The sequence below is a fragment of the Cervus canadensis genome, chromosome 10 (genome assembly GCF_019320065.1).
Source record: "Cervus canadensis isolate Bull #8, Minnesota chromosome 10, ASM1932006v1, whole genome shotgun sequence".
In the NCBI taxonomy this organism is placed as follows: Eukaryota; Metazoa; Chordata; class Mammalia; order Artiodactyla; family Cervidae; genus Cervus; species Cervus canadensis.
This window is the reverse complement of record NC_057395.1, coordinates 49013810-49037410: the sequence shown is the minus strand read 5'-3', so window position 1 is coordinate 49037410 and position 23601 is coordinate 49013810. Positions and strand designations below refer to the sequence as shown.

General features: G+C 44.8%; 1 protein-coding gene and 1 non-coding gene across 3 annotated transcripts in view; both read right to left on the bottom strand.

Annotated features, from left to right (window-relative positions):
• The window catches only part of CDS2 (CDP-diacylglycerol synthase 2), a 60078-nt gene that overhangs the window by 8813 nt on the left and 27664 nt on the right, over nt 1–23601 (bottom strand). Inside the window, exons 2-7 of one of the 2 annotated variants that reach the window (XM_043480459.1) lie at nt 8725–8861; nt 7309–7405; nt 6455–6552; nt 4302–4441; nt 2441–2499; nt 1724–1806 (exon numbers count right to left, since the gene is read on the bottom strand). In XM_043480459.1, coding sequence (XP_043336394.1) covers nt 1724–1806; nt 2441–2499; nt 4302–4441; nt 6455–6552; nt 7309–7405; nt 8725–8861 — 614 coding nt within the window. The remainder of the gene's footprint in view (nt 1–1723; nt 1807–2440; nt 2500–4301; nt 4442–6454; nt 6553–7308; nt 7406–8724; nt 8862–23601) is intronic. The other variant, XM_043480460.1, reaches the window with a different exon arrangement.
• On the bottom strand, nt 2815–2920 carry LOC122449051. The gene has a single exon (XR_006271868.1). It is a non-coding gene; the product is annotated as a small nucleolar RNA U6-53/MBII-28 (small nucleolar RNA).

The window sequence follows — 23601 nt, the reverse complement described above, 5'->3', positions numbered from 1 at the left end:
GTATATTATTCTTTTGACACATTGCCAGATTCTATTTGCTATAGTTTATTTAGAATGGTAAGACTATAATCATGAAAAAAAAATCAGTTTATCATTCTTGTTTCTCCCTGTGTTTTTATCAGCTTTAATACTAAGGGTTAGATCAGTTCAGTTCAGTTCAGTTCAGTCACTCAGTCATGTCCGACTCAGTCGTGCACACGACTCAGTCGTGTGCGACCCCATGAATCGCAGCATGCCAGGCCTCCCTGTCCATCACCAACTCCCGGAGTTTACTCAAACTCATGCCCATCGAGTTGGTGATGCCATCCAACCATCTCATCCTCTGTCGTCCCCTTCTCCTCCTGCCCCCAATCCATCCAAGCATCAGGGTCTTTTCAAATGAGTCAGCTCTTCGCATCAGGTGGCCAAAGTATTGGAATTTCAGCTTCAGCATCAGTCCTTCCAATGAACACCCAGGACTGATCTCCTTTAGGATGGACTGGTTGGATCTCCTTGCAGTCCAAGGGACTCTCAAGAGTCTTCTCCAGCACCACAGTTCAAAAGCATCAATTCATCTGCACTCAGCTTTCTTTGTAGTCCAACTCTCACATCCATACATGACCACTGGAAAAACCAGAACCTTGACTAGACAGACCTTTGTTGGCAAAGTAATGTCTCTACTTTTTAATATGCTATCTAGGGTGGTCATAACTTTCCTTCCAAGGAGCAAGCATCTTTTAATTTCATGGCTGCAGTCCACCATCTGCAGTGATTTTGCAGCCCAAAAAAATAAAGTCTGACACTGTTTCCACTGTCTTCCCATCTATTTCCCATGAGGTGATGGGACCAGATGCCATGATCCTAGTTTTCTGAATGTTAAGCTTTAAGCCAACTTTTTCACTCTCCTCTTTCACTTTCATCAAGAGGCTTTTTAGTTCCTCTTAACTTTCTGCCATAAGGGTGGTGTCATCTGCATATCTGAGGTTATTGATATTTCTCCCGGCAATCTTGATTCCAGCTTGTCCTTCTTCCAGCCCAGCATTTCTCATGATGTACTCTGCATATAAGTTAAATAAGCAGGGTGACAATATATAGCCTTGACATACTCCTTTTCCTATTTAGAACCAGTCTGTTGTTCCATGTTCAGTTCTACCTGTTGCTTCCTGACCTGCATACAAGTTTCTCAAGAGGCAGGTCATAAGACTCGCCAAAACTAGAGAAAGCCTGTGTACAGTCAAAAGTAAATAAATAAATACTCAGTTGCTATCACTGCTCATTTTTTCCAGGTGTGGATTCTTACGGAATTTTCAAAGCTCTTTTATAATTATTGATCTGTTCAAGTTTTCTTCTTTGTGACTTTTACTCGGTGTCCTCTTGCCAGGAAATGATTTTTTCCTTCTTGATTTCCATATTTGTTGCCATACAGTTGCACTGTCCTGGACTCTTTAAATATCCCTATAGCTGTTGGTTTAGAACAGAGGTTCTCAAAGTGTAGGTCCTGACCAGCAGCATCAGCATCACCTGAGAATGTACTAGAAATGGAGTTCTCAGGCTTCACCCCATAGCTACTGAGGCAGAAAATCAAAAGTGGGGCCCAGCAATCTGTGTTGTAACTACGCCTGCAGGTGCTGCTGATATGCTCAGGTGAGAACTGCCAACTTAGCAAATGGGGTTTGTCAGTCCTCCTATACATAAGAACACCCACAAAATAAAAGGAAAAATGCCCCTCACTAACATCACTCACCAGATCATTCCTTCAAATAGGTTGTGGATAACAAGATGTGACTGTGTTACAACAATCAGTAATGTTACATGGGTCCAGCCAAACTGCAAAAGAAGAGAAAGGACAAATGTTACCTATCAGTTTACCTTGAAAGAAACTTCAAATAATAGCTAATACCAAACAGAAAATTGTTGAGAAACAGGTAGGAAAGATATCTGCTTCTGTATCTGTCTTATTGGAAATGAAAAGCTACAGAACAGGCCTCGAGAAGAACTATGTTTCCCAGCTACAGGTCCCAACAAAAGGAGGGTGCACGTGGCCCACTAGTTAGTCCTTTTATGCTCCAAAAGCCTGGGTACTTCTTGTTTTCTTAGCATTTACTGAGAGATTAGGACACTCAGAGAGGGGGTGTTTTTAAGTTGAGGGAGCAATACAGCAGGTAGGCTATCTATGGTCTATGTCTAAAGTGTCACCTAGAGCCTTACCTAGAGGCCACAGTCAGATCCAGATGGGAGAGACTGCTTACGGTATATAACAGTGATTAGGTCTAGGTGGATAAGAAGCCACCAAACTTCACAAGGGATGCCTCTTTCACCCTCCAGGTTTCAGACGCACAAGAACAGACTACATTCCAAAGTTCTGATTTATCACCGAAAGGATGATAGGCCTGTGGGGTTTCCGCAGAATTTCACTTATATCAAGAGTTTTGACACTGACACATTTTGACACTACCCTTACCATGTAGAACTGCAATCGATAATGCTTCTTGACCAGACTCAGCACAAACATGCAGAATCCTAGTTTGAGAAGGAAGGAAGAGAAAGGGCAAAATGAATCACATTCTGCATTTATCTTTGTCCTAGTCATTTCCTTTAGCTGTGTCATATGGTCCTTTGCTAATTTCCTGGCAACAGCTAGCCAGGGCACAAATCCATTGTCCTAGGGAATAAAATCAGTTATTCAGATAGGCAGTCAGAAGGGAAAAATGACTACTTCAAGACAATCAAAGGAAGACAATATTTTAAAATTTTACAGATTACACTCAACTTAGGATACTGTTCACCAGACAGAAATGTTTTGATTCTAGAACAGGGGCTGATAATGGTCAGGCCGGCTGCCAGTGTTTTGTTGTTGTTGTTAAACTCACTGGCACCCAAAGCACGGCAACACTGCCCTAGCTGGTAGCTCAGTTATTAGCATGGCAACTCATCATCGAGGTTAGCTGCCTGTTTTTATAAACAAACTCGTATGAGAACACAGCCATAACTATTTGTTTACATGTTATCCAGGGTTTCTTTTGTGCTACAATAGCAGAACTAAGGAGCTGCAGGAGAGACTCCATAGCCACCGAAACCTGTAATATTATTATCTGGACCTTAAGAAACCAATCTCTATCCTAAAGAACAGGTCTGGCAGAATGGGGATCCACATGGTATAAGGCTAAGGTCATCTTGCATTGCTTTCCTACTGACCCACATGACTAAAACCTCTAGCAAGAGAATGGATTTTACCCACAAGTGTGCTGGGTCCCTCAAAAGCCCTGCCCAGAAGAGAGCATATCACTGTTCTAGACCTCTGGCCTCCCTTTGTGGGGCTGCTTCCAGGCTCTGAGGCATGCTTTCTGACTATCCTCAACACATCAGACCTCTCAGCAGCAGACTTAATATTCAGTAGCCAGGTATCATTCAGAGAGCCAAGTATCACTATCAAGTTGATGAAAAAATAGGTCAAATTGAAATTTAGGTCAGAGTCAGAACAAATTTCCCATATGCCTCAAACTGGTTTTCAGGGTAACCATGAAGAACATTAGCATTATTTTAATTCCTGTATTGTCTCAACTGAGTTTAGATTGACGGAGCAGTTTACCGTTTGCCAAATTTCAATATAGCTTATCAAATCCTCATAGTAACTCTGCCATTTTAGCTCTAGGTTACAGGAGAGCTAACTGAGACTCAAAGTAAGTTCCTGGCTCTTCTGAAGTCACAGGTCTTTTTAAATCCAAATCAATAAAATTTCTAATGCACTATAGTGTCCCTTTTTTAAAATTAATTTTTATTGGAATATACTTGATTTACAACGCTGTGTCAGTTTCAGGTGTCCAGCAAAGTGAATCAGTTATACATATACATACATCCACCTTTTAGATCCTTTTCCCTTATAGGTCATTACAGAGTTCCCTATGCTAGACAGTAAGTTCTTATTAGTTATCTGTTTTATATACAATAGTATGTATATGTCAATGAAAAGTCTTTTTTTAAATACAAGTTTCTGGATGGTTTTGTTCTGGCCACCCTGCAGAATCTCTGCCAACAAGAGAGTCAGGACACAACAATGCTATGGGGTCCTTCAACAGAGGCTGAAACACATGGACAGGTGGCACAGACTACAGCTCCCGCAACCACACAAGCCCCTCAGCCTCATTTCTTTTAGTAAAGAGCTCCTACAGCTCATGGAAGGCAGAGTCCTTAGTTCTGCTTCCCTGTGTGGTCAGAGTTAAGTCATCAAAACTTTATATGAACCAAGAAACGTCCCAACTCCAACTCAGCAGATATGCAAAAACAAGACATATGCAACAACTGGCAAGCCGCTTAACACATACCTGTTAGATAGAGAGTGAAGGAAATGAACCGGTGGTATTTACTGAGAATCCGCAGAGGCTCCTCTCTCTGGACCAGAGTGAAGAAGTAATCTGTCACTGTTTCGCCATAGAAGAAATAATTTACACACAGCAGAAAGTACCTGTTAAAGAAGACAGATCACTGCCGAAGGGAGCACACGTGGCCCCTCCCTTACAGCAAGGCTGTTAGGACCAGAGCAGCAGTCCACCCAACCCCTAGGAACCCCCCAGGCAGCCCACAGCAGGACAAGCAGACCACAGATCCCTGTCCTCTAGTGACCCTGTAGGTGAGGTATTTATCTAGAAATTTGTGGCTTTCATTCACTCTCCATTTATCACAAACTTGGGACCCAGTTTATGCCCCTTCTATAGCACTGCCAGGTCTAACAACACTCAATCTGTAAGACAACCCCCAGAAAAGTACCTCATTCCACTCTTCCTGATAGGAACTCTGCATGCTTATCAAAATGAAATTTCTCTGGCTTTCTGTCTGTCTGCTTGGTTCCTTTCTTCTCCCTGCCTGGAACATCCTCTTCATTTACCCACTTTATCACTCATTGCTCAAATACCATTGTCTTCATAAAACCCTGCATGATGGAATGTGGTATCTGCCTCCCCTGCCTTTATTTCTATAGTGCGAAATACTTGCTCTTTTCACTAAGCAATTAATTATGCTTCATCTCAGACTGTCTTCCTCTCTGATGCCTGGCTCTGACACACAAATCTTTCACTAGCATTAACTCATCACTTGTTTACAACCCCTCTCCTCAACTAGAGGGAGCTCCAAGGAGGGAGAAGCCATGGTCCATATACATGTGCAGCCTCACTAGTGTTTCTGAGTATGAGAATGAGCAACCCAACTCTAAACACTCAATAAATATCCAGACATCAAAGAAAGGGGAGAGCTTCTCTTATCTCTTCCATTTTTTTTTTTAAATTGTGGAAGTTCAAGAACTCCCAAACAAGCTTTGTTTACATGAAAAACACTTCCTTTGAACAGTGACCACAGTCAGGGGTCAAACATCCTGAATGTGTTAATAAAATTCCTAAGATTGCTTTCCAGCTATAGGAGACCCACAAGAGAAACCTACATCTTAACCCAGGGGGGCAGGCACAGGCCCTGTGGTGACTGCAAGGCAGCTTATGCTGCTGGGTGACAAGGAAGCATCTCTGAGAAGGATGTGTCCAGCCCAAATATGAGCATGTCAGCTCCCTTGGCCATAACCAAGTTGCTGGGGCCCAAAACACTACTCTCTGGCCTGGTAAGTTATGAAATCAATGCCCAAGACCCAGCACAGCAGAGTGAGAGGAGTCTGTATCTGCCCTAAGTCTTCTCAGGACTACACAATGCTCTGTTCACACGTCACCACCTCGGAAGAGTGTGGTCAATACAGCAAAGGTTTCAGATCAGGAAGGTGTCTTGGACATCATCTGCACTACAGGTTTTGCTTTGGCTTCAAGATAGACAAGCCCAGAATTCTTTGGCAGCCCAATGGTTAGGACTTGCTCTCACTGGCCAGGCCCAGGTTCAATCCCTAGGCAGGGAACTAAGATCCTACATGCCACATAACACAGCCAAAAAAAAAAAAAAAAACCTAAGGACATCCAAGCCCTTTCTTAGGAGGAGAAAGCTGAGCTCCTCTGAGGAGCCCAGATCCCTTGCATTCAGTCTCACGCCTGCCCACTGGCACCCAAGGAACCTCCAAGGAACTAGGACTCCAAAACCACAGGTTGAAAAGCACTGACTAGGTCACTACTATCTGTTTTAAGGATGAGCAAGCCAAATTCTAGAAACAGCAACACCAGCGTTGACAACTCCCAGATGACTATTGTGGGATGCTGGGATACCAGAGCACAAAAAATGTACTGATTTAGAAAACAGGGGCCATTGTGCAGTCTAAGGAATCCAAATATTGATGCAAATATGGTCACAGATGCAGCTGGTCTGGATTCTTCTAAGGAAGAACCACTCCTTCCAAGTCAGCCACTCAGTCTGGCCTAGGCAATACTTTGGTCTCAAAGGTGCTATGAAGGTCCGTGGCCATCAACCCCTCCCTCCAACCACAACTGTAACTACCTACCACAAAACCTTTGTCCAAACCAGTTAAAGGTCTCTGTGGGGCTAGAGAGCTTACCAGCTGAGGGTTCTGAACCAGGGCAGGTCATAGGAGTGGTACACATTGTAGCCAATAGTGATAATCTCATGGAAACACTTAATCTGAACACACATCACCTGCAGGACACAAAAGAATTAAAACACTTGCTATCTCCTCAGTTCTTATCATCTGTGGAAACAGAAACCAACAGGTCAAAGGCCTTCAAGAAAAACCATTATATTTAAGAACAATGTCAGTCCTCCAGTGATTTCTGCTCCCCTCCTTTCTCTCACATCACTCAACAGGGTTGGGAGGCCCTTTATGTCACACAGAGCAGATCCAATTTCTCACAATAAATACATGCTTCTGAAACTCTGATTAACTTTTTATTGTAGAATCCCCCAGGACTCAATCTCTTCCATTTTTGACTCTGAATAAAAATACATACTTGAAAAGTCCCAAACTGCTCTGCTCAGTCGTCAGTTGTATAGTCATTTGATGCTGTCTATGACAATGGGAAGACTCAGAACAAAGTACTGTGGACTGGAATTTTGTATCAAAAGTCCCAAACTTATGAGGGAGGCCCCAGGAAAACAAGAAACAAAATCAAGAGTCACACCAAATCATAGCCAGGTTCCCAGTTTGACCAAAGAGCTGAAGTAATAAAATCAAATTTTAAAGTGATCTTTAATCACCTACAACTGGCCTGTGCCAATGACCCTCCAGTTGGCTGCTGGAAGGTGAGAAATCATAGCTATTCTAGGGCGGATGTGGTCTGAGCAGCCAGGACCCCAAGTGATTCCCAGAATCAACCCAACACCTGGCACTTAAAATGACTAGACGTGCAGGGAAAACTGAAGGTAAAACTAAAATAGCAAGTAAATGGCACTTACAATCATCATTAAAACCATTGGTCCCAAGTAAATGATAATGAAGAAAAATGCAATCATCGCCAAGGTCAGGATGCCTCTCACCCACCAGTTCTTCCATCTAAGTTAGAGAGGAAGGGAAGGAGAAAACATGTTAGGAGCCCGAAAGAACTGAAGCACAAACTCAAGGTGGGTGATAAGAGGGCTCTTTCACTCTTATCTTTTTTTTCACTCTTATCTTTCTGGGATAAGAGGGCTCTGAGGTCAATGCTTTCCAGGAGTATGTCTTTCATCTTGACAGAGGCAGTAGCTATATGCTGGAAGAAGCAGGTCACCTCACCTCATCAGAGCCATCACCTTATCTACACTAAACTCAGCAAGTGCTCAAGGCTTGCAATAAAAATACACCCAACTTGTTTTTTAATGAAGGAATCAGGCAAAAATCCCAAGGGAAATGTAATGTCTGCCTGCACCCCGCTTATGTTTCTATTTAGATGGCTTCTATGGGTGTCTCTGAGAAAAAATTATTAACATTTTTGCTGCAGCAGAATCCTACATTTCTCTGCTCCTGCATCACTATGGTAATAGAAGTATCAAACACAGTGGTAATAACAGCTATCACACCTGGCACATATGCACCTGGCACTTCTACAAGGACTTTCATGTGTATTAACTGATTCAACCCTCAATACTACTAGCTTTTACAGATGAGGAAGTGGATGTACAGATGATACCCTGTGAAGTGCTTAAGCTGGGAATTGAATCCTGGGAGCCAATCTGGCTCCAGAACCCGTAATCCTAATCACTGCACAATACAGCCTTTCAAAAGGACAAATGTGTGGGAGGCATGCCCAGGCACACTTTTATATAATGTTTTGGGGTCTTAGAGTTTGCCCACTTGGCTGGAATCAGAAGGACCAGAATCTCAAGGGACCAAAATTTTAACTCTGAATTCACCGAAGTTGAGATGTTTCTTAATTCCTATAGGAGAATCAAAGGACTGTCCAAAACAGACGTGTAGGGAGAAGGAAAACTGAATTCTGAACTAGAGATTTAGGCTCCACAGTGGAAAGCAGCCTGCCCATTAGTCACAGACCCCAAGGACCATTTATCTTCATGTGCTCTATCAGTGACTACTCCTATGTCCATGTATTCCTGCTCTTTGGACAGTACCTCCCAGCTAGCCTAGGGTACCCTTCAAGGGCCAGATCCACTCAGGTTGTGCTTGTAGTCACTGCTAAGTACTCAATGACACTCAGTGGAGCCTTAAGCAGAGGCAGGGGAGACTATAACCAATGAAAGTGGCAGGTCTGGGCCTCACACTTTAACAGATGTGGGCTCCTGCTACAAGACTGTGGGCTCTCTAAGGGCTTCAGGTCTTCCATGACACTTGGAGACCCAGAGCCCTCAGCAAGCACTTGCATGAGTAAGCCAAGCTACCTTGAAGACAAGCTGGAAAGCGCCCTGTTGAGAACCTCTGGGGTATCATCTGCAGAGGGTGGTAGGGAGACAGCTTCCACTCTGCTTTCACTGTCCGATGCAGTCTCTCCATCTACCTTCACTTCTGACTCTGACTCCTGCACAGCAGAGAAACAGAAGAGGGAAAGATCAAAAGCGCTGAGTAGGATACTGGGTGTAAACATCCAAAAGGACCCATCTGCCTTTGAAAAAGCCTCTCCACCAACACCTAAGTCACACAGGGAACAGCTCCTGCTCTGCCACAAACCACAATAAGCTGGGGACTCTTGGAGCCACAGGACAACTAGTAGCTCTGGACAGGCTCTCTCGGGGGAAGCTGGGTGTGCAGGCTACTGTCTCCTGCAACAGAGCTCCCGAAAACCCATGGTGTTACTTCCAGGCTTCACAAGACCACCACGTGAGGAGGCCAGCCCCAGTCAGGTATGGAAGCCCTATGGGACCACTAACTCTAGTCAACACTTCACCAGGACTGGTGTGTGCCACTGCCCTCCCCCTGCCACCAGGCCTGGGTGTCAGCAGACACTTCAATGTCACTCACAGAGTTGCCACCAGGTCACAGTCATATAAGGAAATGCCTGGAGGAACTCACCCTGCTCCCCAGCCTGTATGAATGGACCAGAGCATGCCAGCAACAGGTCCTCCATCCAAAGTACCAAGCTTTTATTTCTTAGGGGAATTTAGAATAGATGCCGTGAGAAGAGGTGCAGGAGAAATCAAATCACTTGAAATCAAAGTCATGATACTACATAGTATTTGAGTAGCCCTTCAGAATTTTGAGAGTATTTCCCGTACCTGTGAACATTTGAGCAGTTATGGAAGGAAGGAAAGGCAGATAGAAAGATCACTATTTATAAATGAAGAAACAGGAGCTCTGAGAAATTCAATAGTTGGCCCCAAATCTCCTATAACAGGTCTCTGACGGTAATGTGTTCATTCCACTACATTTCCTTTTAAAATATTTAAGCATCTCAGAATCCATTTTATTCTTCAGTTAAGTGATTCAGAACAAAGTAAACTGGTAATGGCAGCAGGATGTTTCACCAAATCATCCAAGATTTCATTACATACACGAAAAAACAAAACGTTGTATCTTTTTTTTCAAATTGAACAATGTGAATTTCTTTAGTGACTAATAAATATATGAAATTGAGCACCATTTCACACATTTCTTGGCCATTTTGACATCTTCTTTTGTGAAGTGCCTGTCAAGTCACTGGTCAGTTTTCTACTGGGTTTCCTTGCTTTTTTTTATGTGTAGGAGTTTTTTTAATATGTCCCAAATTTAAGTACTTTGTATCACTAACATGTCCTCCCAGTTTCCTCTAAACCCTAACAACCCACCTCAGTCCTCCTCTCACCCACAATCAGACCTCTTCCCTCTCGCTCAGCACTGGCCACAATGGGGAGTTGGTGGGAGATTTTGTAATTGTCTGCTGCCCCAACTGACCATAAGGCCCCTAAAGACAAGATATCCTCATGCCTGGCACACAGATGCTGACAAATACATGGAAGATGGTGGAGAAAGAGAGGAATTTTTTCCAGCTATGGTAAAGCAGCCCTGCTCTCAAAGAAACAGCTGTTTCTAAATTAACTTACAACTGAGATAACACCACAAAACAGAAGGCTTAACTACTACAGGATTGCTGATACAGAAATGGGGGGCTTTGGTAAAGAACTTAGGGAGTCACTCTGCTGTACAGTAGAAATTAACATAACACTGTAAATCAACTATACTTCAATTTAAAAAAACAAAACAAAAAAAACGACATTATGGAGGTGTCCGCATCAGTAGCACCTGAGGAAAAGAGCCACAGCTGCTGCTGATGAGGTCAATGCTCCTTCCTCCACCAGGCTGAGCCAGTGGACAAGTCACCCAAGTGCTGTATTCCACTTCCTTACCTAATAAAAGGAGACCAGAAAGGACCCTCCTCATCTGTGTAAGGGTTCTCCGGAAAGACATAACCAGACACACACCCAGAGCTGTGTCCTATTCCACTGCCCCTCAAGGTTCTGAAATGCAGCAATGCCCCGAAGTGTAACTGAGATTCTCTCTCTCCAGTCACACTTAGTGAAGACGGAGGCATTCAGAACAGATTTCCATGCTGCAGGCTAACATTATCATCCTTTTCCCATCAGCGACCATCAGGGATATGAGGTAATGATGCTATGGGATTATCTAGATCTGACCTCTAAACCAAAGAATTGCAAAGAGCAAGTAACAGGGCCCCACCAAGGCCTCCCACAGATGTTCTCCACGAGTATGTAGAAGCCACAGAGACTGAGTTAACAACAGCAGGCGAAACGGTATGTATGTAGGCACAAATGCTTGCGAATGCGTGCCCATGTGTGCACGCGCACACACACACACACATACACAGAAGCTCTAGCACTAGCTATTTTTAACTTATCCATCTTGTTGTCAAGGAAACTCACAAAGGCTGCGCGTTCCCCAAGCTAGGAAGGGCAGGAAGGAGCCCTGGCAGAGCCCATGCAGGGGAGGGGCAGGGAGCTCTGGCTTGGGACTAAGTCTCTGGACCTTGCAGACCCTTTTACAAATGTCAGCCCAAAGAACACTGTATCTGACTCCTCTCCTTCCTTACTAGGAAGAGGTGCAGTGAAGAGAGTTATCCTGAAGCAGAAAGCAGTAAAAGGACATAGAGAAATGTCACAAAGACACAGTGACTGTTGTTATTGTCAAGACATAAGGCCTGGGATGAACAACTAAGAAATGAAGTAAACTAAAGAAATAAGCCTGAAGGAGATTAACTTTCCAGTTGTCACTTGCCTTTAAGCAAGGGCTTCCCTGGTGGCTCAGATGGTAAAGCGTCTGTCTGCAACGTGGGAGACCCAGGTTCAATCCCTTAGTTGGGAAGATCCCCTGGAGAAGGAAATGGCAACCCACTCCAGCACCCTTGCCTGGAAAATCCCATGGAAAGAGGAGCCTGGTAGGCTACAGTCCACGGGGTCGCAAAGAGTCAGACACGACTGAGCGACTTCACTTTTAAAAGCAAGTAAGTAACGCCAGGGTCCTGGGCCTCAGCCCAGGCCACTGAATAAGATCCTCAGAGCCCTTCACTGGAGGTGTCCTTGGAGAAGGAGACAAACACCTACACAGATAACCTCTCTCCCATAAGCTGAAACAGAGTCGAAAAAGGCAGAAGGGCAAACCCCTGTGCAGGAGGAAAGGGCACAACCTGGGAAGTCATGGATCAGGGTGAGGTAAGTCAGCCAGCTCTCAGGACTCCAGGTGTGGCTGCCAAGAGAGCAGACGAAGGAACAGAAGCCTCAGAGAACCTGGAAACCCTGCGCTCTTCTGGCTACTCCCTCTGTGGGGGCAGGGCCTTCCACTTGGGCTGCTTATGCCTCAGTGAGGAGGTGAATGCTGGCAGCAGCTTCTGTTGTGAACCCAGGAGGAGTCAAAAACCTGGAGCCCAAGGCTTTGCCCAGGAGAAAGTGGCACATGTGAGGACCAAGAATCAGAGATGTCAAGCGTTTCACTGGTTTGCTCCTCCAGGGGATGGAAAGACAGGCAGATGCCAAGAAAGACCTTCTGCAGGAGGCAGAGGCAGCCAGTCAATTCCCAGCCCTGGTGTTCATTACACTCAGCACAGGCCTCCCATCCCTGGTCTTCCCCCTGAGGAAAGTGCCCCCTACCTCACTTGGTTGCTGGAATGATCAAATGCAACAACAGTGAAAGTCTATTAAAACTATAAAGGGACTGAAGAGCAACAGGGACCTGCTGAATTCCATCCTATCCCCATTCTCCAGTACGCTGATCACGGCACACAGCACAGGAGCCCAAGAACCTTAAACACCCATCCCAGGCAACCTGGGCATCCTTCCCAAGGACGGTGGAGTGAGAAAGAACAGTGCTTATCAAGTCTTGCTGCGGCCCGTGTGCTAATCAATTCTGTGAACTCAGCATCTGCCTGCCTTGCTTCCTCTTTCCTGTCTTCCATTCCAACAGGTGGCCCCAACTCAGAAATGATCCACTTCTCAAAGTTCCCATAAAGGTGGAAGTCTGAAACACAGGCAGCAGACCTACCAACACTCCCTGACATGGGATGTGTACAGCACAGTTCACTGAGCTGTGGAAGGAAACATTAGAACTTACTTCTATTTACCTCGTTCATCTTTTCTTTCCTGTGCCTGCTTTATGAGGAACCTATCAAAATATGTATATAACTGAGGCTGTGCCAGCTGGGGAACGTGGTAAAAACATCACATACATGTCAGACATAGTGGTGGGTCAGTGACCCTGGAATTCTTGATTCCCACCACATTAAGCAGAGCCTGGGACACAGTACGAACCCAAAGATTTACTGGACTAATAAGCTAATTAATTCTTCTTAACCTACCATGGACCACAGTGTCTGGACTGCACTGAGCATATGACAAAATCAGCTCAGATCTGTTCGTGTGCCAGGTCTGATAGGCCCCTGCCTCGGCAGCAACCCTTGTAACAGAGACAGACTAGTGCCCACTCTCATCCCCTCTCTCTGCTAGCTGAGGGTCTAAGGATCCAGCTCAGGAGCTCTGGGACCAGCACACGGTAGCGGGGAAAGGCTGCCTTGCTGCTGCAAGCTCAGCTCAGCTCCCAGGCATCCCCTCCTCCTCCCTTTCTTTTCAACCAAGGAGCCAGATCAGAGGTTGAATAGAGCAGACCCTATCTCTCAGATTCTATCTCAATCACCGCCCATCCTCCCACAGTCCTGCAGCCATTTCCCAAGTGGGCTGTGGTGCTGGTGTAAACAGGAAATAAGAGCATTGCTTTAAAAGGAGAAGAAAAAAAAAGTTACCTCTGAGGCCTCCTTCCTTCTGGTTCACTTAAGACTCTAAGGGAGAAACACTTAGGTGATATGATAGACACATGGAGAGTCTTGTGTACCAAGGGTTCAGATAAGACCTGCTAACATTTTTAGAGGAACTCGTGCATAAAAAGCTTCCCCTACCAGCCTTCCAGGTCCCTTCTACCTCCCACAACTGCCCAGACACCAATGAGCCAGGGCTCAGATAGCACAGAAGCCTTCCTTCAACAGAAGCAAGAGATGCCAGTGAGGGAGGGCCAGGGAGCAGTAATAAGGGGAGGAGGGAGGTCCCTGTGCTCAAGGACAGGCTTTCTGGCCTGAGAAGTGACCTGGCTTGGCCCAGTATAGCATATGTAGGACTCATTTTCTCTGCTATAATCTAGGTAGGAAACCCAGGAGAGAACCCTAGCAGTTTAGGGCATACTAAGCTGTATTAAAATTTGTAAGTTTCATTTACTGAGTGTCTTCACACCTTACATAAATTATTTTTCCCACTGCTTTAGATGGAAATTATAAACCTTGTGTTGGAGGAAAATCAGCAGGCTGAGCCTAATCTTTCTATTAAGTATCATGCCAGCCATCTTTTCTGCTTTTTTTGGATGTGCTGGGTCTCCACTGTACAGCACAGGGCTTCTCTGGTTGCAGCACACCAGCTTAGTTGCTCCACAGCATGTGGGATCTCAGTTCCGCAACCAGCGGTCAAACCTGCGTCCCTTGCACTGGAAGGCAGATTCTTAACTACTGGACCACCAGGGAAGTCCCACCTGCCATCCTCTTAACCAAGCCGTGTGGCCAGATACCAGGGCAATCAACTCCCCCACTTACACACACACCTCCATGAAAGAAATTACCAGAGACAGGTTTATCCCTAACGAGTGTAGGAGACCTCTGTGTCCCTGTCACTGAAAAAAGCCAAGTAAGCTTTCATCTGAGTTCCTATTGGAGGGAGAAAAAAGTGTACGTGTGCATGTGCATGGTGATTGAAACAGCAAAGAAAATATTTCTAGCTTTTTCTAATGCTCACCTCATCTGACAAATTCAGTTGTCTGAACAAAGGATCAAAGGGGAGGAGCCTGGCTCTGAAAGTTTAGAATCATTCCCCAAATGTCCACACCCTGCCTTCAAAAGCCTCATATCAATAATGTGGTCCACAGAATATGCATTCAATTACTCCAGATGGACTGCTTCCTTAAAGTACCTCCATGGGTAACTGCTCTCCACACCAAAGAGCTCCAGAGAGAGGACGTGGAAAGATGCCCGTGCAAAAGGTTCGGGTTTTAAAACCCAGCTCTGCCTCTGAACCATTTTACCTCCAGACAATACTATTTCCAAGGAGCCACAGGGTTCTTTGCAGAGAATCTACCACTGCCAGTCTTGGGCCTAGAGAGGGTTCCTATGGGAAGACAACTGTTTCCAGAAGAGCCATAGTGGGAACAGCTCACATGCAGCCAACCCCCATCCTGCCCCCTCCTCAGCATCTTGCTCCATTGATCTCCCCTCCCTCCCCTCTGTCCTCCAGCCTCCCCCTCACCCCAGGCCCTCATATTACACCACTTAAGCAGGCTCATCCAAAGAAAGCACTTTTTTCTCCACTTCACAGGTGAACCTTTGGGAAGAGTTTTGAACACCCCACCCCTTTCCCTTGACTGACCTTCACCCTTGACTGACCTTCATTCCTCAGGCCACACCAAGCCACCTTCATCCCTGGGCATTCCCAGTTCTCTGCTGCCAGCACAGCCTTGCAGCAACTTTTAATGTTATTAGCGAGAAATACTCCTCTCTTGGTTTCCAAGCAGCACATCCTCCTGGTTTCCCACCTGCCTATCTAGCCAGGCCTTCTTTAGCCAGTTTCTCCTTGGCAGCTTCCTCTTCTTCAGCTTGCCCTTTAAATTGAGGGGCTCCGAGAGGTTCCGTGCTGGGTGCTCCTTCTGTTCTGCTACACACTCTCCTGAGTAATCTCATTCATTCTGATGCCTCCAACAGCCTCTTCTTGAGCTTCAGACCCACATACCCAATCATACTTGATGTCCCCCCCTTGGATGTCCCACAGATACCTAAAATTCTCTAGGTACTAAAAAAAAAAAACAAATTCATTCCCTTTCCCCTGAATACTCAAGTGAAAAGGTGGTCAATCAGCCTTCGTGCTTCCTCCCTCGGCTCCTATCACCTGGTCTCTGATCACTACCTCTGAAACAGACTCCTGAGAGTCCCATGGACTGCAAGGAGATCCAACCAGTCCATCCTAAAGGAAATCAGTCCTGAATACTCACTGCAAGGACTGATGCTGAAGCTGAAACTCCAAAACTCTGGCCACCTGATGCAAAGAACTGATTCACTTGAAAAGACCCTGCTGGGAAGACTGAAGGCAGGAGGAGAAGGGGATGACAGAGGATGAGATGGTTGGATGGCATCACTGACTCAGTGGACATGAATTTGAGTAAGCTCTGGGCGTTGGTGATGGACAGGGAGACCTGGCGTGCTGCAGTCCATGGGGTCGCAAAGATTTGGACACCACTGAGCAACTGAACTGAACTGAACCCGTTCCCACTGCCTCTGGAACTCCTAAGCCAACACTGTTCCCTCCAGGTAACTGCAACGCCCAACTGGCCACCTTATCTCCAGCCCTGAGTCTGTTCCTACCTCCACTCTACTCTTTACATTGCACCAGGAAGGTCTTTCTGGAAAGAAAACCTGACCGTATCACTCCTTGTCCAGTACTCCTCCTGGAGCTCCCTAGACTAAACAGAGGTGATTCTTCCTCCTCTTGCCATCTAAAGGCTAGATCTCGACTTTTAAAATGATCTACAAGTCCCTTTGGGATCAGAGTCCTGTCTACCCTTCCAGCCTCCTGTCTCTCCGCCATTCTGACCTACAGTCAGTTCCTAGAACAGACTGTACTTTCTTACTTTAGGCTTTTTGCTCATTCTGTTCCTTCCTAGAACAGTCTATGCAGATTGCCCTCTTTAGAAATTCATCTCTCCTCTGGCCAATTATAATTTACTTCAGATCTCAGCTAACAGATCTCCAAACCTTTCCCAGCTGCCCTGTGTCCCAGTGGCCCCCGCCCTCCCTCAAGAATGCACTCCACACTGTATGGTCTCCTCCTGCAGACACAATCTCAGTGGGGGAAAGGGAGATATGCCGACTTCCTCCCAACATCTGGCACGGTGCGTACAGAAAGGACACTAAGTTTCATCACATATGCCTAAGTAGCCACAGTCAATCATTCAGAGAGGATCCTGGGTTTACTAGATTTGCAGAGCTGGGCAACATGTAGCATTTCAACATCTTCCACACTCTTAAAAGCACCATATGAGGCATTATAGGGTTGCAGTCCATTGCCCCACTGTTGAGCTTCCCTTCTTTCTTAGAACAGAAGCCCTGATTTTTAGCTGGGCTTAGAACCAAGAGTACATTTTCCAAATCTGGTCAATGAGATATTAGCAGAAGTGTTGTGAGCACCTTTTTCCCTCCATGTCGACTGAATTGTAGAAAGGCTAGTTGGAGCTCCAGCAACCATCTTGGCCTATGAGGTGAAAACCATCTATTACCAATGTCTAAGCAACCAGATAAGAAGAGGAGACCATCAGGAAAAACTACCTACAGAGGACAACTATGTAGCAAGAACAAAGTTGTATGGATCCTGGACTGCTTATTACATGAGAAATATGGGCAATTCTATCTTGGAAAACTACTGTTATTCTGGGTTTTCTGTCATTTGTGGCCAAATAAATAATAAGTGATACAGGGGATTAAAAAAAAAAAACCACAGGTATGTCTGAGAAAGAGGTCAGAAAAGTAAGCAGCAGCCTACCTGAATACAAGGCTTTCTAATCCAGACGGACACTGTTGGTTTAGGTCCCAACCTCCTCAAAACTGCTACTCCCATACATTAAACCAAGAGTTTGGATGACACAGAGCAAACAGGTATTATCCTTTCTTCACCTTCCCTGTTAAAGCCTCCCTCTGGAGTAAACACATCTGTTTACTAAAAGAACAAGCATACAAGTCTAATCTAGTACCAGTCATCATCAGAAGACATTATTTAATTCAGGACAGAGACTCCCAGAGCTCAAAAAATCACCTGTTTCTTGGGAGGCTCTGCCCACAGTTCTGTTCTAATGATACCACTTGTTTTCTACTGTCCTTCAGAGTCAAACACCAAAAATCAGAAGCCCTGCTAGAATCCAATAGGTACTCTTATCATCAGATTGTCAGGCATCTCTATTAGTATTTAAGAAAAAAAATGAGTCCATCCTCACTGGGGGACAAAGTAATTTTAAGTTTCTTCATTATTAGAACAAGGCTCATGCAAAGAAGAAAGTTTATCAAATATTACCAAGAGTTAATAAGATGGGAAATAAGTTAATAAAAAATAAAAAAATAATAAGTAAGAAATAAAAAGAGTTAATAAGATAAGAAATATATTTGCAATCTCAAAACTGGGCTCAAATGTACTCCCTGGACCTTAGGAAGAAAATGGAACCAGGACGAGCTACTAGATTCATCCGATGAGCCCCTAAATCATAAATCAATATCCAGTACTTGCCTCAGTGTCACACATCTCCAACAGCTCCTACTACAAAGATTACTAGACAAAGTAAGTGGTTAAGAATCTGCTTTTGCAATGCAGGGACCACGGATTCCATCCCTGGTTAGGGAACTAAGATCCCACATGTCTTGGGGCAACTAAGCCAGTGTGCCACAACTAGGGAGTCTGTGTACCACAATCAAAGGTTCTACGTGACACAAGTAAGACCCAACAGCCAAAAAAGTATTTTTTTAAAAAAAGGAAAAATGTGTTTTTCACACCCCTTGTGGCTCAGCTGAGTAAAGAATCCGTCTATAATGTGGGAGACCTGGGTTCAATCCCTGGGTTGGGAAGATCCCCTGGAGAAGGGAAAGGCTACCCACTCCAGTACTCTGGCCTGGAGAATTCCATGGACTGTATAGTCCATGGGGTTGCAAAGAGTCGGACACAACTGAGCAACTTTCACTTTCTGTACAATGGGTACAAACAAACTGACTAACCTATTCTCTTTTGTGTTTGAAAAGTTCCTTTAATACAAAGGTTTAAAAAAAAAAAAAAGAGTGCCTGGTCAGCTGAAATGCATGTGACTTTCAGATACCCCGAACCTCAGCAGAGAAAAACCACTGGGGCCTCAGTCTGATGTCCCAGGCTCTGAGCACAAAAATGAACTTAAAATTTCTTAACACGAAGTAAACAAAACAGCCTCGAAGACACAAAACCAAATGCATGTTCCAGTCTTCATCTTATGGTACCTCGTGGCAATATCAGATCTAGTTGAACACGTCTTTCCTGAAACACTGTTCTCTTGGCTTGCATGATATATACTTTCCAGGTTCTCATTCTACCTGACTAGCTGCTTTTAGTTCCTGTGCTATCTTCCCTCTACCTGTCCTCTAAATGTTGGACTGGCTTTAGGCTCAATTCTGGACCCACTACACTCACTCCCTTAAGTATTACCATCCAGCACCTTGGCTTTAATTACCAATTCCATGCCAATGACTCTGATGATTATATCACCAACCCCAACCTCTCCTCCAGTTCCAGACCTAAACACTATATTTCTAACTGCTTACTGACATCTCCACCAGAAAGTTCTCGCAGACATCTCAAACATATCTAAACAGAACTACTGACATTGCCCACAAAACTCTTGATCCTCAAGTGCCTAGCTAGCCAGTTGATGGCACCACAATCTGTATCCAGCATAAATCAGAAACCTGGGTGCTGTGTGCACTCAGCCGCTTCAGTCCTGTCCAACTCTTTGTCCAACCCTATGGACCATAGCCCGCCAGGCTCCTCTGCCCATGGGATTCTCCAGGCAAGAATACTGGAGTGGATTGTCATCCCTCCTCCAGGGGATCTCCCTGACCCAGGGATCGAACTTGCATCTCTTACGTCTCCTGCATTGGCAGGCAGGTTCTTTACCACGAGCACCACCCAGGAAACCCAGGAGTCATGCTTAATTTGCTTAATTCCTCTCTCATCTTTCCCCAAGTACTGGACATGCAGCTGACTCCCCTCTAAAATCTACTCCCATGCCCTTTCCCACAATGACAAGTTCATGAACAGGCATTTTAACCCCAGTATAACTCAATGTGGCGGGGTGGGTGGGGGGCCGCATAACTCTTCTGGAGTAAGTACTTGGCCCAAGATGGCAAATTAGAACTCTAGAATCCAATTATATGATTGTGGGACAAGACACTTGAGCTCTCTTTCCCCCAACAGCCTGAGGAAAAAGGGAACAGGTGGAGAGGCAGAGCCCCAGCTGCTAAGGCACTGGCCTGCATCTTCATGGGAGTCTTCGGATGATGCCAACACCTGAAAGGCGCAGCAGCGTGAGGACAGAGGATGGTTTTAAAGCCAATGAATTGCATGAATTCATTCATTCATACAAAATGAATTTGCAGTAAATTTACTTTGATTTGCAGTAAATCAAACTGCAAATGATCCATAGTTGAAAAACAATTCAAGTTTTGTTGGTTCTATTACCAAAAATATATCTCAAATCTATCCTTTCTATCTTCACAGTCACTAGGCTCATACCAGGCTTCCCAGGTGGTGCAGTGGTAAAGAAGCTGCCTGCCAAAGCAGGAGACGTGGGTTCGATTCCTGCCTTGGGAAGATCCCCTGGAGGATGAAATGGTAACCAACTCCAGTATTCTTGCCTGGGAAATCCCACGGACAGAGGAGCCTGGCGGACTACAATCCATAGGGTCACAAAGAGTTGGACACAACTGAGCACACACACATGCACGCACACAGGCTCATCCCAGCCCCCATCATTTCTCGCCTGCAATGGTCTCCTAATTGCTCCTTTCACCATCCATTCTCCTCACAAATAACCAGTGATCTTCCTAAAATATGTATCAGTGCATTCAATTCCCCCATTTAAAATCCTTTAATGACCTCTCACTACCTTAGCATAACTTCCCAGCGTACCTCTCATATTTCTTTCCTATACCAGTGATTTCCAGGGAGGACAAACTCACAGCCTTTCTGCTGTCCCTCTGTACACTGAACTAATTCCTGATTCAGAGCCTTCACATTAACTCTGTAATGTTCTCATTGCTCAATCATCCCTTACTCAATTTTCATTTAATGTCCTCAAAGAGGGCTTTCCTGACCACCCTACTTAAAAAAATGGCCCACCTCCATCTCCATCTCCATCATTCTCTATCTCCTTAGAATGCTTTCTTTAAAAAAAAAAAAAATTATTTTTATTTTTATTTTGGTCATATGGCATGCAGGATCCTAGCTTCTGGACCAGGGGTCAAACCTGTACCCCCTGCAATGGAAGCACAGAGTTTTAACCACTGGACCGCCAAGAAGACCCAGAATGCTTTCTTTTCTTTATAGCACTTACCAATGCCTGATATTTATTATCAATATCAACTTTGTAGGCACTAGGGATATGTACCACTTCAACCCTTAATAAAACATTTTTCCTGAAATAATATATATTCCTTAAAGATAACTGGGATACACACCTTTAGAATGCCCAGATTACCAAAATGCAGTGATATATTTCACACTAGTCTTTTTCTATAAATACATGTATTGTGGGGAGGATAATAGCTGTAATCATCCTGAACACCCAATTTCTGTTTTGCTTCCTAGTCACCTCTGTCATTAATGACTTAAATAAAACCACTGATGGTAGACTGATAAAACATGCAAGTGACACAAAGCTCAGAAAGACAGATAAACACTTAAAAATATCAATGTGGGACTTCCCTGGTAGTCCAGTGGTTAAGAATCCACTTGCCAATGCAGGGGACACAAGTATCAGTTGATCCCCGGTCCGGAAAGATCCCACGTGCTGTGGGGCAACTAAAGCCCATGCGCCACAACTACTGAGGCCGAGTGCTCTAGAGCCTGTGCTTTGCAACAAGAGACACCACTGCAACGAGAAGCCCGGGCACCACAACTAGAGAGTAGCTCCTGCTTGCCCAACTACAAAAAAAACTGCATGTAGCACCGAAGTGCCCATGAACTGCAATGAAGACTCAGTGCAAACAAAAATAAACTAAAAGTAACTATTAAAAACAAAAAAATCAAAGCGCTAGAAAGATGAGCTAAGTAGACAAATATAAAATTAGCAGTTAACACAAGAGTTTAACCACTAGTCTTTCTTCTGTGGACCTCCCTTCCATCACACTAGTTATACCCTCTCTCCCTAGCTACAGCTCTACATTTCAACCTGCCAACAAGATACCTCCATGTCTAACTAGCATTTCAAAACTCAGTATGTCCAAAATGAATCAACCCCTTTACCACCCACACTAGCTCTTCTGTTTTCCAACAAGAACCCAAGCTACCTGAGATGTGCTCCACAGGGAACACTGACCTCATCACCATCTCCAAATCCCCCTCATCAGTACTCAAACTGTATGATACTAACATTCCAGGGTCTCTCCTTATTCCATTCTCACCCCCGGTATACTTGGTAGTGTCTGCATGTCAACACTTCTCTACTATACTGGCCTCCCAACTGATTTCTCCACTAATCTCTCCCTTTTCAAACATATTCCCCAGATTAATCTTCATAAAGCACAGCTCTGATGACACCCCTCTTCCACTCATTTTCACCTAGTCTGCTGCTGCTGCTGCTAAGTCACTTCAGTTGAGCCCAACTCTGTGTGACCCCATAGACAGCAGCCCACCAGGCTCCCCCGTCCCTGGGATTCTCCAAGGCAAGAACACTGGAGTGGGTTGCCATTTCCTTCTCCAATGCATGAAAGTGAAAAGTGAAAGTGAAGTCGCTCAGTCGTGTCCGACTCTTAGCGACCCCATGGACTGCAGCCTACCAGGCTCCTCCGTCCATGGGCTTTTCCAGGCAAGAGTACTGGAGTGGGGTGCCGTTGCCTTCTCTGTTCACCCAGTGTATTAATGACAAATAGCCTCCCACTTCAGGTCCTCCAATATTTGTCCTCTACACCCTGCACAAACCTCATGCTCCAACTAAGCATAGCTGCTCATTGACCCTGATGACCTCCCCCCTTGCTCTCTTCTCCCACTTTGTTCCCAGCCATTTTTCCTTCCTGCTCGTTCATCAAGTCCCATCTTAGGAGCACTAAGACTCCTTAAGGAATGTCGTCTCTGATTTCCATCTACAGTAAACAGGAAAAAAAAAAACAAACAAACACGCCTCTCCAAAATAAATTGACTTCCTAGAAATCTGTGAATATTACATGGCAAAAGAGTAAATATTACCTGACATGGCAAAAATGTGTTAAGGATCTTGAAAGGGGGTGTTTATCCTGATTATCCAGTTGGGCCCTAAGTGTAATCACATGTACCTATAAGAGAGCGGCAGGGACTTCCCTGGTGGTCCAGTGGCTAAGACTCAAGTTCCCAATGCAGGGGGCCTGGGTTCAGCTCCTTAGATCCCACATGCCGCAGATAAGATCCAGCACAGCCAAATAAATAAAATAAATATTTTTTTAAAAACAAGAGAGAAACAGAGGGAGATATGATGCAGAAACAAAAGAGAAGACAACATGAAGACAGGCTAGAGAGAGAAATGTGGCCACAAGCCAAGAGATGCCAAGAGTCACCCAGAAGCTGGAAAGGGGCCTAGAATGGATTCTCCCCTAGAGCCTCTGAAAGGAATGGTCCTCTGAATGGTATGGTCCTGCCAATACCTTGACTTCAGCCTTCCAGTCTCCAAAAATTGTGAGAGAAAAATTTCCCATTGTTTTAAGCCTCTGGGTTTATGGCAATTTGTTAGAACAGTTCCAGGAAACTAACACCCCACGCTTCTCACCAGTTTTCTTTTCCAATAAAGTTCCCACAGCACATTATGCATCCCTCCTCCTACTCTTCACTGCACTTTGTAGTTATGTTAAGAGGCACTTTCCATAATCTAATTTAGATTTCAAGCTCATCAAAAGCAAGGACTGCCCTATTCATCTTTCTTTACCTTGAGTGCTCCTTGCCTAGAATCTGGTAAAAGCTCAATGAGTGTTTTTAAAATTACTAAATTTTAATCAAATTCAT